The sequence below is a fragment of the Capricornis sumatraensis genome, chromosome 9, assembly GCF_032405125.1.
Source record: "Capricornis sumatraensis isolate serow.1 chromosome 9, serow.2, whole genome shotgun sequence".
NCBI classification, from domain to species: domain Eukaryota; kingdom Metazoa; phylum Chordata; class Mammalia; order Artiodactyla; family Bovidae; genus Capricornis; species Capricornis sumatraensis.
This window is the reverse complement of record NC_091077.1, coordinates 25,779,291-25,794,711: the sequence shown is the minus strand read 5'-3', so window position 1 is coordinate 25,794,711 and position 15,421 is coordinate 25,779,291. Positions and strand designations below refer to the sequence as shown.

The 15,421-nt window shown below is 38.0% G+C and overlaps 1 protein-coding gene across 2 annotated transcripts in view; it reads left to right on the top strand.

The window, feature by feature from the left end:
• SLC12A2 (solute carrier family 12 member 2) overlaps nucleotides 1-15,421 on the top strand; it is a 95,755-nt gene that overhangs the window by 13,181 nt on the left and 67,153 nt on the right. For both annotated transcript variants that reach the window (XM_068979286.1, XM_068979284.1), the window contains exons 2-4: nucleotides 13,082-13,201; nucleotides 14,459-14,534; nucleotides 14,844-14,939. In XM_068979286.1, the coding sequence (XP_068835387.1) occupies nucleotides 13,082-13,201; nucleotides 14,459-14,534; nucleotides 14,844-14,939 (292 nt within the window). The remainder of the gene's footprint in view (nucleotides 1-13,081; nucleotides 13,202-14,458; nucleotides 14,535-14,843; nucleotides 14,940-15,421) is intronic.

Sequence of the window (15,421 nt, the reverse complement as noted above, 5' to 3'; positions counted from 1 at the left end):
TACTGATTTGGCTTTGGTTCATGCTATTAACACTTTAGCTTACATTAGTATTAAACAGATGCTATTGAAGTGTATGAGAAATTTTTATCTAAAGTATCTTTATGAATGCTTTAGTTCAAAAGTTTGTTTTTACAATTTAAATAGCATTCTTTTTGTGAATTTTAACTTTCTTGAAGTATAATGTTTTAAATCAGTAATCTGCTTGTAAAGAAAGTAGTGAATTCTCTTATACTAACCGTACCCTGAAATGAAGATTTCCCACTCCTCTTTCTGTCATTAACAATGATTTAATTTGCTTAAATAAAGCTGGGCCCAGAAGTCTTGTTTCTGTTCTCTTATTGTGCAGTGTAATATTAACCCTTGCTAGCCCTGCTCTAATGGAGAAGGCAGTGGCAACCTACTCCAGTACTCTTGCCTGGAAAATCCCGTGGATGGAGGAGCCTGGTAGGCTGTAGTCCATGGGGTCACGAAAAGTCGGACACTTATGAGCGACTTCACTTTCACTTTTCACTTTCATGCATTGGAGAAGGAAATGGCAACCCACTCCAGTGTTCTTGCCTGAAGAATCCCAGGGATCGTGGAGCCTGGTGGGCTGCCATCTGTGGGGTCGCACAGAGTCGGTCACGACTGAAGCAACCTAGCAGCAGCGGCAGCAGCCCTGCTCTAAAGTGCTTATCAGTTGCCACTAAAGCAAGCAACACAGGGAGGAAGTGCTCATTTATTAAAGGCATTTTAAACAGCAGGGACAATACAAAGCATTTCTAGTAGCTGGGTCACTTCAGAGCCGGTTCTTCACCCTCTACCCTGTTGACGTGCTGATGGTAGAGGCTATCATCCTTTAGCACGATTCAGCATGGAGGTGCCATATTTGTACGTATAGGTCATGTTTTTGTTTATTCTTCCAAAGGTCATCTTAAACTGTCAATATTATAAGAAGCAATGTAGTGGAGTCTAGATTAATAATGTTTTGCAGTATTTATTTTTATGTATTTGTTCAACATCTAGTTATTTAAACTTATCCATGGGCAGTTGCAATAATATATCACTTGTTTGTTGTCCATAATAATAGCCAAAATTTATCAACTGCTTACTTTTAATGTCAGACAATGTACCAAGTAATTAATGTTTTCTTTTTTAACCTTTTAAAGGTCTTTTAAAAATTATGAAATATAGCAAAGAAAAAACATAAAGCCTGTGTGTAATTTAATCAAAGGATAGACCATTGCTAGCACCCCAGAAACCCTCTGTGTACCCCACTCTAATCTTCCTGTGCCAAAAGTAACCACTGTCCTAAACGGTGACTATTTCTTTGGGTCTGGGTCTGGGTCTTTTTTTTTTTTTATGTCTTTTGTCACCTTTATGTATTCCTGGAGACCATTAGTCTAGCTTTGCCTGCTTTAAAACTCTATGTGGAATCCTATGGTTCTTTTCTATCTGTCATCTTTTGCTCACTGTGTGTATTTATAATTCATTCGCTTGTACTCCTGATGATCCCTCGTTATATGACATGCTGCTGTTGTGTAGTTGTGGACGTTTGAGATTGTTTCTGGTCCTTGGCACTTGTTAACAATACTGACATGAATATTTTAATATGTGTCCTGCTTCATTTAAGTGTCGTTTATCTATAGGGATGTTTCTAGGAGTAGATTTGCTGGATGAAAAGGTGTGCATTTTTTTCAGCTTACATAGGTAATGCCCAAACTGTTTTTCCAAAGTTGTGTACCACTTTATATTCCCACTAGCAGTATGTGAGAGTTTTTTGTGTTCTGTACAGTCACGTTTTCTCACTTTATCTTCTCAAACATTGTGGGATTGGTAATACAATCTCCATTTTACAGATGTGGAAACTGAGAGCCAGAGGTGTTAACTTGCCAGAGTTTCACATAGCTAGTGAGTAGCAAAGCTGGGTTTTGAACCTGGATCTGACTCAGGACATAAAATTTTACCTGTTACTATTTCAGGACATTATTTGGAAAACAGGGATTGCTCCTAAAGGCCCATAGAGGCTCAATATTTATTCTCTGTGTCTTTGATTAAAAATGTCAGGGAAGGCCATTTTAATTTATTTTGAAGGAGTAGAGGTAGATGCTTAGATAACAAGAGCTGAATAAATAAATTACCAAGTGTGATATATGCTATGAAGAAAATAAAAGGGGCATCACTGAGAAGAAACTATATGTTTGGATGATCTGGGAAGGAGGCTGCATTTGAGTGAGGACCTAAAGGTTGAGAAGGAGCCAGCCATTTTCAAAGTGTGTTAAAAACAGAGGGAATAGCAAGCAAAAAGTTCCCCAAGAGGAAATACTTTAAAACCAACATTTCAACAATAAAGCAGTGTTATATCAAATTAAATATTTTAGTTAGAAGTCTTTCAGAAATTTCCTAACTTTAAAGGATAGGATTTTGAGGATGTACAAAAAAGTTAAAGAAAAATTATTAGGAATAGTAAAGTCTGTAATTGTAAAAATACAGAAACTTTACTTCTATTTTTTAAAATAAATTTAATTATTTTAATTGGAGGCTAATTACTTTACAATATTGTATTGGTTTTGCCATACGTGAACATGAATCCGCCATGGGTGTACACGTGTTCCCCATCCTGAACCCCCCCTCCCACCTCCCTCCCCAGAAACTTTACTTCTAAAACAGACTAATAATTACTTTTTCTTCAATTATGTCAAATCTTGCTACGCATGGACACAGACCACTAATGATAAACTTCAAGAATTCTGTGTGGGTAATTTTATTTTTCAAGCCTTCCAGAAAGGGCATGGATGTGTAGGTGGATTCCCAGGGGTCAAGAGGTTGCAATGATAAATTATAAATGGGAGGAGAGAACCTAGAATCACCTTAGTTCAGTTCAGTTACTCAGTCGTGTCCGACTCTTTGCCACCCCATGGACTTCAGCACGCCAGGCTTCCCTGTCCATCACCAACTCCTGGGGCCTACTCAAACTCATGTCCATCATGTCTGTGATGCCATCCAACCATCTCATCCTCTGTAGTCCCTTTCTCCTCCTGGCTTCAGTCTTTTCCAGCATCAGGGATTTTTCTAGTGAGTCAGTTAGTTGCATCATGTGGCCAAAGTATTGAAGTTTCAGCTTTAGCATCAGTCCTTCCAATGAATATTCAGGACTGATTTCCTCTAGGACTGACAGGTTGGATCTCCTTGCAGTCCAAAGGACTCTAAAAGAGTCTTCTCCAACACCACATTTCAAAAGCATCAATTCTTTGGCACTCAGCTTTCTTTATAGTCCAACTCTCACATCCATACATGACCACTGGAAAAACCATAGCTTTAACTAGAGGGACCTTTGTTGGCAAAGTAATGTCTCTGCTTTTTAATATGCTATCTATGTTGGTCATAACTTTTCTTCCAAGGAATAAGCATCGTTTAATTTCATGGCTGCAGGCACCATCTGCAGTGATTTTGTAGCCTCAAAAAATGAAGTCTGTCACCGTTTCCACTGCTTCCCTATCTATTTGCCATGAAGTGATGGGACCAGATCCCATGATCTTAGTTTTCTGAATGTTGAGTTTTAAGCCAACTCTTTCACTCTTCTCTTTCACTTTCATCAAGAGGCTCTTTAATTCTTCTTCGCTTTCTGCCGTAAGGGTGGTGTCATCTGCATATCTGAGGTTATTGATATTTCTCCCGGCAATCTTGATTCCAGTTTGTGCTTCATCCAGCCTAGCATTTTGCATGATGTACTCTGCATAGAAGTTAAATAAGCAGAGTGACAATATACAGCCTTGACGTACTCCTTTCCCGATTTGGAACCAGTGTGTTGTTTCATGTCGAGTTCTAACTGTTGCTTCCTGACCTGTATGCAGATTTCTCAGGAGGCATGTCAGGTGATCTGGTAATCCCATCTGTTGAAGAATTTTCCACAGTTTGTTGTGATCTACACACAGTCAAAGGTTTTGGCATAGTCAATAAAGCAAAAGTAGATGTTTTTCTGGAGCTCTCTTGCTTTTTCAGTGATCCAGTGGATGTTGGCAGTTTGATCTCTGGTTCCTCTGCCTTTTCTAAATAGCATTTAAAAAAATATTTTGTTATTGTTTTGCTTATTTTTGGCTGCTTTGGGTCTTTATTGCTGTGTGCAGGGTTTTCTTGAGTTGCGGTGAGTGGGGGCTGCTCTCTCTACTAGCAGTGCTCGAGCTGCTCATTGCAGTGGCTTCTGTAGTTGTGGAGAACGGGCTCCAGGGTGAGTGGGCTTCAGTAGTTGCGGCTTCCAAGCTCTAGAGCACAGGCTTAACAGTTGTGGTGCACAGGCTTAGCTGTTCGAGGCAAGTAGGATCTTCCTGGATCAGGGATTGAACCCATGTCTTCTGCATTGCATTGACGGGTGGATTCTTTACCACAGGGCCTCCAGGGAAGCCCTGACCTAGAGCATTTGATCAAAAGAGGTTGCTAACTTGAGCAGCTAACATGGTTTGTAATTGGAAAAAGAATATCCTAGGTAACACAGAAACCAAATGATTGATTGGTCTGTCTTAACTACCCTGTCTACCACCACAGCATCCAAAAAAGCTTCCGAAGTTAAATAACTAATGTAACTATCTTGGACAATTTCATATTTAAACATTTTACATGCCTTCCAGGTGGGTTCTGTCTATACACTAGCACTTCTTTCTCATAGGTGGTCTCATGCAGCTGTCTGCAGCAGTCTCATATACACTGTAGACCCTGGGGGAATTTCTGCAAAGCGCAAAGAGATTTTTAAAATATCCCCTCTGCTGTCATGCAGTGCAGAACTACTTCTGTCATTTTTTATGAGGATTATATCAGAGACCCTTAGCTTCTCTAGATTGGAAAGCAGAGGAAGGAAGGATGAAGCAAGGTAAGAGTGAAAATAGCTGAGGAATTGGGAAGTATAAGCAGGACAGTTTCTTAAGTTGGGCAATTTGTCTATAGTCCTCTTACTCAAAATAGACAGCTTAAAATAATTCACTTTGGCTCACTCACTGTAATGCATGGAATTCTCCTGTTTAGAAGATTCTCTGCATTGCCATGTTAACAGCTGCATGGCTTGGGTAAGTTAGCCTATCAGAAGACTGTTTCCACCTTTGTTAGGTGGAGATTATATCTATCTCTCAAAGATGTTGCAGTTCAGGGAAAGAGTATGTGTAAACATTTAGGGAAGTGTCTGGCACACAGTAGGCTTTCAGTAAATGCTGGCTATTATGAAAGGAAGCCAGACAGATAATAGGAGTCCAAATATATAAAACCAAATTATTGCCTAACCTACAAATCAATTCATATCCAGAGTCAAACTCTTTGAGAGTCATGGGGGAAAAAAAATCATCCTTTTATCTGTGATATTTTCCCTGTGTGTATGTAGTTATAGGAAATAATAAGATAATTGCTCAGAAACAGATGAAAATACTGTGTATTTAACAACTCAGGCAGATTGTTGCACTGTTAAATAGGCTTTTCCTACTTGTTTTTCGTTTACTACAAATATTAATTTGGAATAATTTGAAACTTCTGGAATGGATTAATGTTTCAGTTCTACTTATATGTGATCACCCTTATGCTGGACTTTTGACCTTTTTGGTGGTTGTAGTTAACAGAAACTTTTAGCATTGTCTGCTACAACCACTGGAGAAGGTGATGGCACCCCACCCCAGTACTCTTGCCTGGAAAATCCTGTGGACGGAGGAGCCTGGTGGGCTGCAGTCCCTGGGGTTGCTAAGAGTTGGAGAAGACTGAGCAACTTCGCTTTCACTTTTCACTTTCATGCACTGGAGAAGGAAATGGCAACCCACTCTAGTATCTTGCCTGGAGAATCCCAGGAATGGAGGAGCCTGGTGGGCTGCTGTCTATGGAGTTGCACAGAGTCGGACACGACTGAAGCGACTTAGCAGCAGCAGCAGCCACAGACACATCAATGAATAGATAACGTGATAACCTGAATAAGGATAAGCATTTTTGTATATTTAAAAATTTCTCTGTTCTCTGGTAGAGAGTAGCTACCACCCTATGCATCAGTTCAGTTCAGTCACTCAGTTGTGTCCGACTCTTTGCGACCCCATGAATCGCAGCATGCCAGGCCTCCTTGTCCATCACCAACTCCCAGAGTTCACTCAGACTCACGTCCATCGAGTCAGTGATGCCATCCAGCCATCTCATCGTCTGTTGTCCCCTTCTCCTCCTGCCCCCAATCCCTCCCAGCATCAGAGTCTTTTCCAGTGAGTCCACTCTTCGCATGAGGTGGCCAGAGTACTGGAGTTTCAGCTTTAGCATCATTCCTTCCAAAGAAATCCCAGGGCTGATCTCCTTCAGAATGGACTGGTTGGATCTCCTTGCAGTCCAAGGGACTCTCAAGAGTCTTCTCCAGCACCACAGTTCAAAAGCATCAATTCTTCAGCGCTCATCCTTCTTCACAGTCCAACTCTGACATCCATACACGACCACAGGAAAAACCATAGCCTTGACTAGACGGACCTTAGTCGGCAAAGTGATGTGTCTGCTTTTGAATATGCTATCTAGGTTGGTCATGCTCAGTCGTGTCTGACTCTTTGTGACCAGCCATGGACTGTAGCCTGCCAGGCTTCTCTGTCCATGGAATTCTCCAGATAAGAATACTGGAGTGGGTTACCATTTCCTTCTTCAGTCTTCTAAATAAGTAGTTGTTAAATGCATTTGAACTTTTATAGCTTTATATCTGCCCCCAACATTGTATTCCTGTTCATGTTTTTTTTCCCTCTGTGGCTTAAGATGATTTGGTAAGGTTGATTTACTGTCTAAAAAGTCACATCAGTTGTGTTTGGAATCCAAATGTTACTTCATAGTTCAAAATGCTGTAATGCAGTGTAGTTCCCTAGTCTTCATTTGGCAGGGTAAATGATTCATTAACCCATATTTTGTGGCAGCCAGAAAGTGATTAGCCAGTACGTATAATTTTGTCATGTTGCAAAACTAAAGCTATCTAATATTGTTTCCTGTTTTTTTTTTTTTTGCAATTTTCATCTTCAATAATTTTAACTTTGTGTTTCTATGTAAGTGAATACCCTATCTTATACAACCCTCACATTAACTCTGTAAGTTGGTGTATTAGTTTAATAACTACTTTCTAGTTGCTGAGGTAACACTAATAGAAAATTTTTTTCCTCTAAATAAGTGGACCTTTACACAGAAGCATGCATTCAGTTCAGTTCAGTTGCTCAGTCGTGTCTGACTCTTTGTGAACCCATGAACCGCAGCACGCCAGGCCTCCCTGTCCATCACCAACTCCTGGAGTCCACCCAAACCCATGTCCATTGAGTCGGTGATGCCATCCAACCATCTCGTCCTCTGTCGTCCTCTTGCCTTCATGAGACCATAAAGCATGATTGAGGTTTAATGCAACATGTATATGAGAGATACAGTGTGGGGACAGAAGGAGAAGGGTCCCTAGTTGTAAGAGAGTTAAGGAATGCTCACTGGCATGCACTTTGGTCCTCCATGTAACACGGTGGGTTTGAGCTTCCCGCCAGGTGCCATGAGAGCGCATTGTGTGGGCGCTGAGATGTGTGCAGCCCCAGGGAAACTGCTGCCTTTACTCTGGTGGGGTCAACTGAGTGTGTAATCTTGTCCTTGCTGAGAAGTGGCCAGGCATTGAAAAGCCAGGCCACCTGGGAATAAGTTTTCTGCTAATCCTTTTGAAATGTATTAACTGTGAGTCACACTCTCACATTTCTCACATGGCACTCAAAGTTAAATTGCTGTACTACAGTCAAGTCATATCAGCTGACTTGATAGTCAAGCTTTAAGAAGGCCCTACTGCTATATGTGGCTATAATACATTGATCTTTATTTATAGTTTTGAGACTCCAAGGAGATGGTACACATAGTCAGGGATTATTATCCCATTTTACATAGGAAACAAACTTTATCATAAAGAGGGTGTGACTTGAAAAGAAGCACCCAACCGTTTCTTTGATTGGTTGAGACTTATTGGTATAGTAGAAAATGCCCTGGATAAAAGATAGAAAACCTACCTTTCATTTTTAGTCTCTACTATAAAAATGTGAATTCTGGGAGGGCAGAAAAGTCCCTAGCATGGTTCTTAATAAAATCAATTAGTAAATATTTGTTTAATGAATGAATAGAAAGATGTGGTTGTAGTTTATGCCCAGAAACTGCTTTTTGCAACTGTAGAATCTTCAAATAAAAGAATATCAGGAGCTATTTTAAGGGATTGGAACATTTCCCTCTTCAAAGGGTGTCCATATTTCAGCAGCCTTACGTCTGTCTGGAAACGATATTTTAGTAGCCATAGACTTCAAGAGATAGTTTGATACAGCTTTGCTCAGTTCTTTAAAATATCAGTAAAGCAATAAAAACTGGAACATTTTCCCCTCCTCCCAAATTTTAAAAAAAGTGTGTAGCTTACTGTCTTTTGCCTGCTATGATCTAAAATTGCTGAGCTGAGATACTTTTTACCAAGCTTTTACCAGTTTAATGGTAAAAACAGAATGAATTTCTATAAAAATGAATATATAGCGAATAGGCTTTGCCCAAATGTGTTATTAGTATTTTTTAACTGTATTCAGAAGTTGCACTGTCTAGACAGTCTTGATTTTCCTTTGCACAATAATAAGCCCCTTTATTCAACTTTGGAGAAAGCATGTGATCATAAATCATCCTGATCCCTGCACGATCATCTTTCGTGGGTATTCACATCCTTGTCTAGTGATGTCACAAACACCATCTATACTACTTTGTACACTTGAGATGAAAATTTTGTGGACTTAAATAACTGGGATGTCCAAAGAAAGAACAACTGTGACATTTTTAATGTAATATGTACTTAAAGCATTTGTCAGTGAAAAGTGCATTGGCGTGCCCATGGTGAGGATATACACAGAAGATATTACTCCACTCTAGGTTACAGAGCCAGTGAGACGTTATTAACTGTAATTAAAAAATCCTTGGATAAGTATTTTTTCCTAAAGCTTTGTTTTTGTCGATTATTGTAAAAAGAAACCTGGCTTCATCCTAGGTTGTCTCTAAAATACTCAGGAAAATTCTTAAACGTTAGGGAAGAAACAACAGGTAAATTTGGCAAGAATTTTTTTTTTTTTTTTTTTACTGAGGAATCATCATTAAACCAACCCCTTGTATTGAAGTAGTATTTTCTCTTAGGTCATGCAGAATATGAACTATGAATTCTGGTATGTAAAAGATACTTTAAACCAGTGAATTAAAAGACAAGTTAATTTTGGATATTAGAAACTGAAAAACTGTAAATTCTTAAATATATGCATTGCAGAATAAATCTAAATTTATATTATAAACAATGTTAATTATTAAGAACTTACTGTCTTTCTGATCAAATACCTTTTTTGATATTTAAGTGTTCACTGAAACCTTTAACAATTAAAAACTAATCCAAAACAGAGAAACTACTTTCCTCTCCTTTTCATTTGGAAAAAAGCTGTTGTTTGTGATACATTGACAGTTTCTTTTTTTCTTATATGGTAAGAGCTGGAGTAGTAAACATAATGAACTGTTCAAGTGACAACATCAGTATTTACATAGCGGGCTGAAATTCAGAGGGGAGACCTGATCTGGAAATGTATGGGAGCCATCACTTATTACTCGTCACATATAGATGGTGGTTAAAGCTACAGGTCTGGTGAGATGACCACAGGGAAGAAATAGGGTGAAAAAAAGAGATGGGGCTAAGACCAAGTGTTGAATTGACTTCTACCATTTAAATGCTGGGGCAAAGAGGCTGAGAGAGTATGGTATTTCAAAAAATGTTTGAAGAAAGAGGGGTTTGTCAACAGTATCATGAGCTACTTCAAAAGACCTTTGAGACAGAGACTAAAAAATGTACATTAGACTTATTATATTTGGCAGCAGAGAAGTCTTTGAATGTCTTGAAACATTTCAGTGTTGTAGCATGGTGAAGCCAGATCGGTGAGCATTGATGAATATACTGTATAGTATTTCAGCAAGTTTGGCTGGGCATTTGGAGGTGGGATGTGCAGTGTATAGCAAAAAGATAACCATGATTAGAGGAGAAAAGAATGATCAAGTTGAGGTAGAAATTTGAATATACAAGGGATAGTATCCATAGTGTAAAAATTCTACTTTTCTCTACTCCCTGCAAAGAAATGATAACCATGGAAATCAGAGTTCCCTTTCATTCTTATGTTTTTTGTCCCAGAGACATGGTCAGTTACTCAGGTCTTCTCTCCCAGAGTTTCTCTTTGCATTTTTTCCCCATGGCTTCTCCCGCTAGCTCTTTATCCCTGGCCCCTCTCCTAAGTTTCAGTCATGAATTTTTTAATAGCCTGGTAGAACTCTTTGTTTCGTGGCTCCTCAAATTCATTATGTCCAATTGAATTAATCATTTTCTTTTCAGACTGACGTAATTGATCAGTATCTCTCTCTATTTCATTGAGAAATCCTTCCTGTCACCGAGGGCCTTCCAGAGAGGGTCTTCCATTGTTTCCCTTGCCTCTTCCTCTCTTCGCCACCCCGTTCTTGCTCCCAGTCTCAATCCCTGCTTTGTAGGTTCAGGTTCACAGTGCTACATTTTCAAAGATTATTTCCCCAAATATATTTAAATTAATTTGGTCCATCTCATTCAATATGGTATTATCCAAAAAATCATTTATTTTTGACATTGTCTTAATTATATGAAAAACAGTAAAAAACAAAAAAATCGTTTGCCTAAAAATGGTAGATAAAAGATTTTATTTATGTACCTTCTGTCAGTATAATATATAGTCCATAATCGTACATGTGAAATTCTTCTGGTAATAAGATTTGTATATAATAGTCTGTGTGCGTGTGTAGATAAAATGCCATACTCAACTGTTTCTGTATTTCTCTGAAACTAATGTATTTATAGAAACAAAATATGTGTTGTACATTGGTTTCTTATTATTTTGGAAATTAATATAATTATAAACCCAATTTCATTAACTTAAATTTATTGATTTAAATATAAATGACATAATTGATTTTAATTTTTGAATTGTATTTTAAAGATTAATAACACTTTTTAAAGTGTTGTAACATGATAAGGAAGTTAAAAGTTTGTTTGGATTCATCTTTGTTTCAAAATATATTATTCATGCAGAAAAACCTTATTTTGTGTTTTAAATATAGTTCATAGTGGAAAGTAGTGTAATTATTGCTAGATCTTCAACTTTGAGGTGGAATTCTAATAAACATCCACAGCAAAAATTTTGAGATGCCATCTTGCTTCTGAATTATTAAAGACACCCACATTAGTACTTAGCCTTGGAGAAAGTAGCCTGTTAGGTACACACATCTTTAGTTTTCTTTTAATAGAAATGGGAATAGAAAGTCTCTCTATTATTATAGATATTGAATTTTCTTTGAAATACTTGCAGGTTATATAATAATTTAAAGTGTTATTTTATAACTGAAGAGCATTAAATATTCTAGAGTGAAATCTAAGGAACTTCTGACTATTTTAAAGTTAATTGAGTTAAGAGGCAGCTTTATTTGGGTAATGGAACAGTTGAGTCATCAGTTCTCTTTTGGGGGCCAGGCCTGGGGAACTCGTCAGTGATGTCCTACTGTCTAGAACATAAACGACAGTGGAGGTAAAGCCAAAGTGGGGTGCTGAGCTACCAGGTCCCTGATGATATTTTTCCTGTTTGTACATGTTTCTAACATGTTTATCTGTTACTGGTTTATGTCAAATTCTACGTGAGAAAGAGGACTAAAAATAGGTAGATACATTGACTGAAATGAGAAGTGACAGTCTGCAGTCTGATAGAGAAGAAGAGGTGAGAAAAATGAAAAGATGTAGTCACTGCAACAGGTACTACATGGCCCAGCAATTCTCCTGTGTGTATACCCAGGATAAATGAAAAACACATGTAGCTCAGTAGTTAAGAATCTGCCTGCCAGTGTAAGAGATGCAGGTTCAACCCCTGGGTCGGGAAGATCCCCTGGAGAAGGAAACGGCAACCCACCCCAGTGTCTCTGCCTGGGAAATCCCATGCACAGAGAAGCCTGGCAGGCTATAGTCCATGGGGTCGCAAAAGAGTTGGACAGAACTTAGCGACTAAACAACAGCAGGTCTTGGTTGACAGCACTTTGAAAAACCATCAGCAACAATGCATTTGAATCTACTTGGCTAACAGAAGTCAAAGAAAAAAAGGAAGTTTGTTTTATTACATGCATTTCACTCTGTTGTAACACAAAACTTGCTTCAGCTCATTTTTGTGAGAAAAATTATATTCAGAATTCAGTAGAGGGTGTAACCACTGAAAATGATTGTTTAAAAGGAACTATGGACAGGAAAAGAGAATGTACAGAACAGAAACTAAGAATTATAGAATCAGACATGAAGCATACATGAAAGCCTTAGAGGGAAACACTTGTGAAAATGCACTGTGTCAACCAGTTCATGTCTGAATCTGAGAAAAGTTAGGAAAGAGTGAAGAGCACTGAATGAAGTACTGAGTAAAGACAGGAGTTAGGAGTGAACCTTGGGGTCAACAGAGTCATACTATCAGCAACTGTACAGAGAAAACTGTTCATTGGTTCCAAAGAGGAGTTTCACAGTGTTAACACTGAAATTTCAGATATGGGTTGGATGCATCCAGGCAATATGGAGTTGTGGCTAGAGAGACAAGGTCTGAATTGATCCACCTGGCTAGCCTGTACTTAGCAAATAGTATTCTTTGTGTTCTCTGGATAACACCAAAATGCAATTAAAATTTGAAATTATTAAAATGGATTTGCTGTCACAGTAAGATTTACCGATTTAAAACTCAGTGATTAAGGTTTTCTTCCACTTTATTGATTTACATTTTCGATCCCTGGGTTGGGAAGATTCCCCTGGAGAAGGGAAAGGCTACCCACTCCAGTATTCTGACCTGGAGAATTCATGGACTGTATAGTCCATGGGGTCGCAAAGAGTTGGACACAACTGAGTGACTTTCACTTTCAGGTAAAATATTTAGAAACTTGATTCTTGGAATTTTGTACTGTGCCCTCCTTAAACATGGTTAAGTGTGTTTAGTGATGTTTGTTTTATCAAGTGGTTTTAGATGTTAAATAATTCCTAAGCATAATTCACATTTCCTCTTATGACCAGGAACCTTTTGAGGATGGCTTTGCAAATGGAGAAGAAAGCACGCCAACCAGAGAGGCTGTGGTCACATACACTGCGGAAAGTAAAGGAGTCGTGAAGTTTGGCTGGATTAAGGGTGTACTAGTATGTACCTGTAGACTTAATTTTAGAGTCACATATTTCTGTTTATTAGAAAGTCTTCCTAGTATTATCATTAATTCTCAAATAATGTTTTCTCTTCCTAAAATTGTTTTATCTGTTTTTTAAGGAGAACCAAATGAATAACTTATACCTCCTTTTCTTCTGGGTATTAAATTGAGCAAAGGAAATATGCTTATTCATTTAATTGAACTATACTTGGTTACCTCTGAATTATATTTTATAACCTCTTATGAATCTCACATGTTGTCACTTCTCAGAAATTAAGTATGAAGCTATTACATTGATGGGAGCAGCAGGATCAAGGAAGCCGGGCAGGCAGCATAGCTGAAATGTGCCTGCTTCCTTTCCTGCTACAAGATTGTCTTTTGAAGAGAAATGTGTAGAAGTTAAGCGGCAGAATATAGGAGAAATATTTATGTTGAGATCACATCAGTAGACAGGTTTAGGTAACTAGGGTTCAGATTTACTTTGTATTTTTTCCCCTGTGTTTGAATAGGCTCTAAGGATCTAACTAGAGTAGGTAGACAGGCTGATTGAGACTTTGGAAGCGCTAAATTAGAGTTTTATTGACATTTAGGGGAGTAGAGGGAAAGTTCCAGTTCTAGTCATAGTTTTATTGTGTAATTGGTAGAATGCTTTTTATGCTCTGGGTTGTATTGTTTACCTAGTCTTAGATTTTAGCATTTCAGAAGACTATATACTATGTATGAGCATAATAAATAAAAGTAAAAATAAATTGGGGATACTGTCTTTATGAAGAGTTTTGGTTTCTGAAACGTGTGAATAGTTAGCATTTGAGTTGACAAATATTACAGAATATTTAAGGCTACTTAGAAATTATGAAATGAGGATGTTATTAAGGAGTAAGTTAAAAATTAAACTTACTTGGATTGAAAAGGGGGGAACATACACTGCTCTTCTTTAGGGCTGAAGTCTTAAAATATTCCTTGTATCTTTCTTGTTCATTTGCTTCTGCTGCTTCAGATAATTTGTGTGTGTGTGTGTGTAAAATATATGCACACTCATATATTACATCATACTTATACTTTAGTTAGCTCACATTGAAGCTCTCACTAAAGCTCTTTTTTAAAAAATCTGTTAAAGAAAATCTTCAGATAAGAGATTTGAAATGACTTTCTGTAGTTTTAAAAGTATGTTATCCAGCTATTGGCTAGTTGAGCATTTACTGTGTATTGTATTTAATTACTTTCATCTGTGACTTGGCTCTTCCTCTTCTAGGTACGTTGTATGTTAAACATTTGGGGAGTGATGCTCTTTATTAGATTGTCATGGATTGTGGGTCAAGCTGGAATAGGTGAGTCAAGTTACATACTGTTGATTCGTTTGAGAATGAGTAGGCAAAGTAACTGAGTGCATCTGTAGGCTCTAAAATTCATGAAATTCAATCCATTGGAATCATTCTAAGCTACGTTCTCCTTTGTGTCAGACAGTTGTCTTCATGTCCCTTTTTCTAATTCTAGATTTGATCTAAAATCGGTTAAAGATAAGATAATTTATAAGTTATAATGTTAATTCAGTATACTTAAGACTCATCAGTTGTAGATGTGGCAGATTTAAATGAGACTAAAAGTATTCTCAGGTTTTCTTTTCTTTTTCCCTAAAGGTCTGTCAGTCATTGTAATAGCAATGGCCACTGTTGTGACAACTATCACAGGACTGTCTACATCAGCAATAGCTACTAATGGGTTTGTACGAGGAGGTAAATTCAGTCTTTTCACATCATCATTGGATTACTGGCACTAAATAAACAGATTTTAAAATATTTCTATTTTTTATCTTAAAAACAACATTTTAGGTTCTATATAGGCAAGAAAGTTGCTGTTGAGCACTTCTGAAGTAGATTCTGAATATAAATTTTAAATTGATCCATACACAAACATGTATGCTTCAAATTGTTCAGGTGTTCAGGTGTCTGGTAGCAAGAATGGAGCTTCTAACTGGGTTTCTTCTCCACTGAGGCACCATTTGCTACCTCCTCCCAGGATTTCGCCCGTGGATTAGTGTTGTGCAGCCTGCATTTGGTCAGTATTATACAGGTGTCACCTTGTTCCTCCCCACTGAAGGAAATGTAGACAGAGTTCTTTCCTCATGGTCTTAACAGCTTGCATAAGCTAAACCTGGGGCTCTGAATCCATACCCTCAACTCCAGCTCTCTTCTGAGGGTACCCTGAGGCCTGTTGT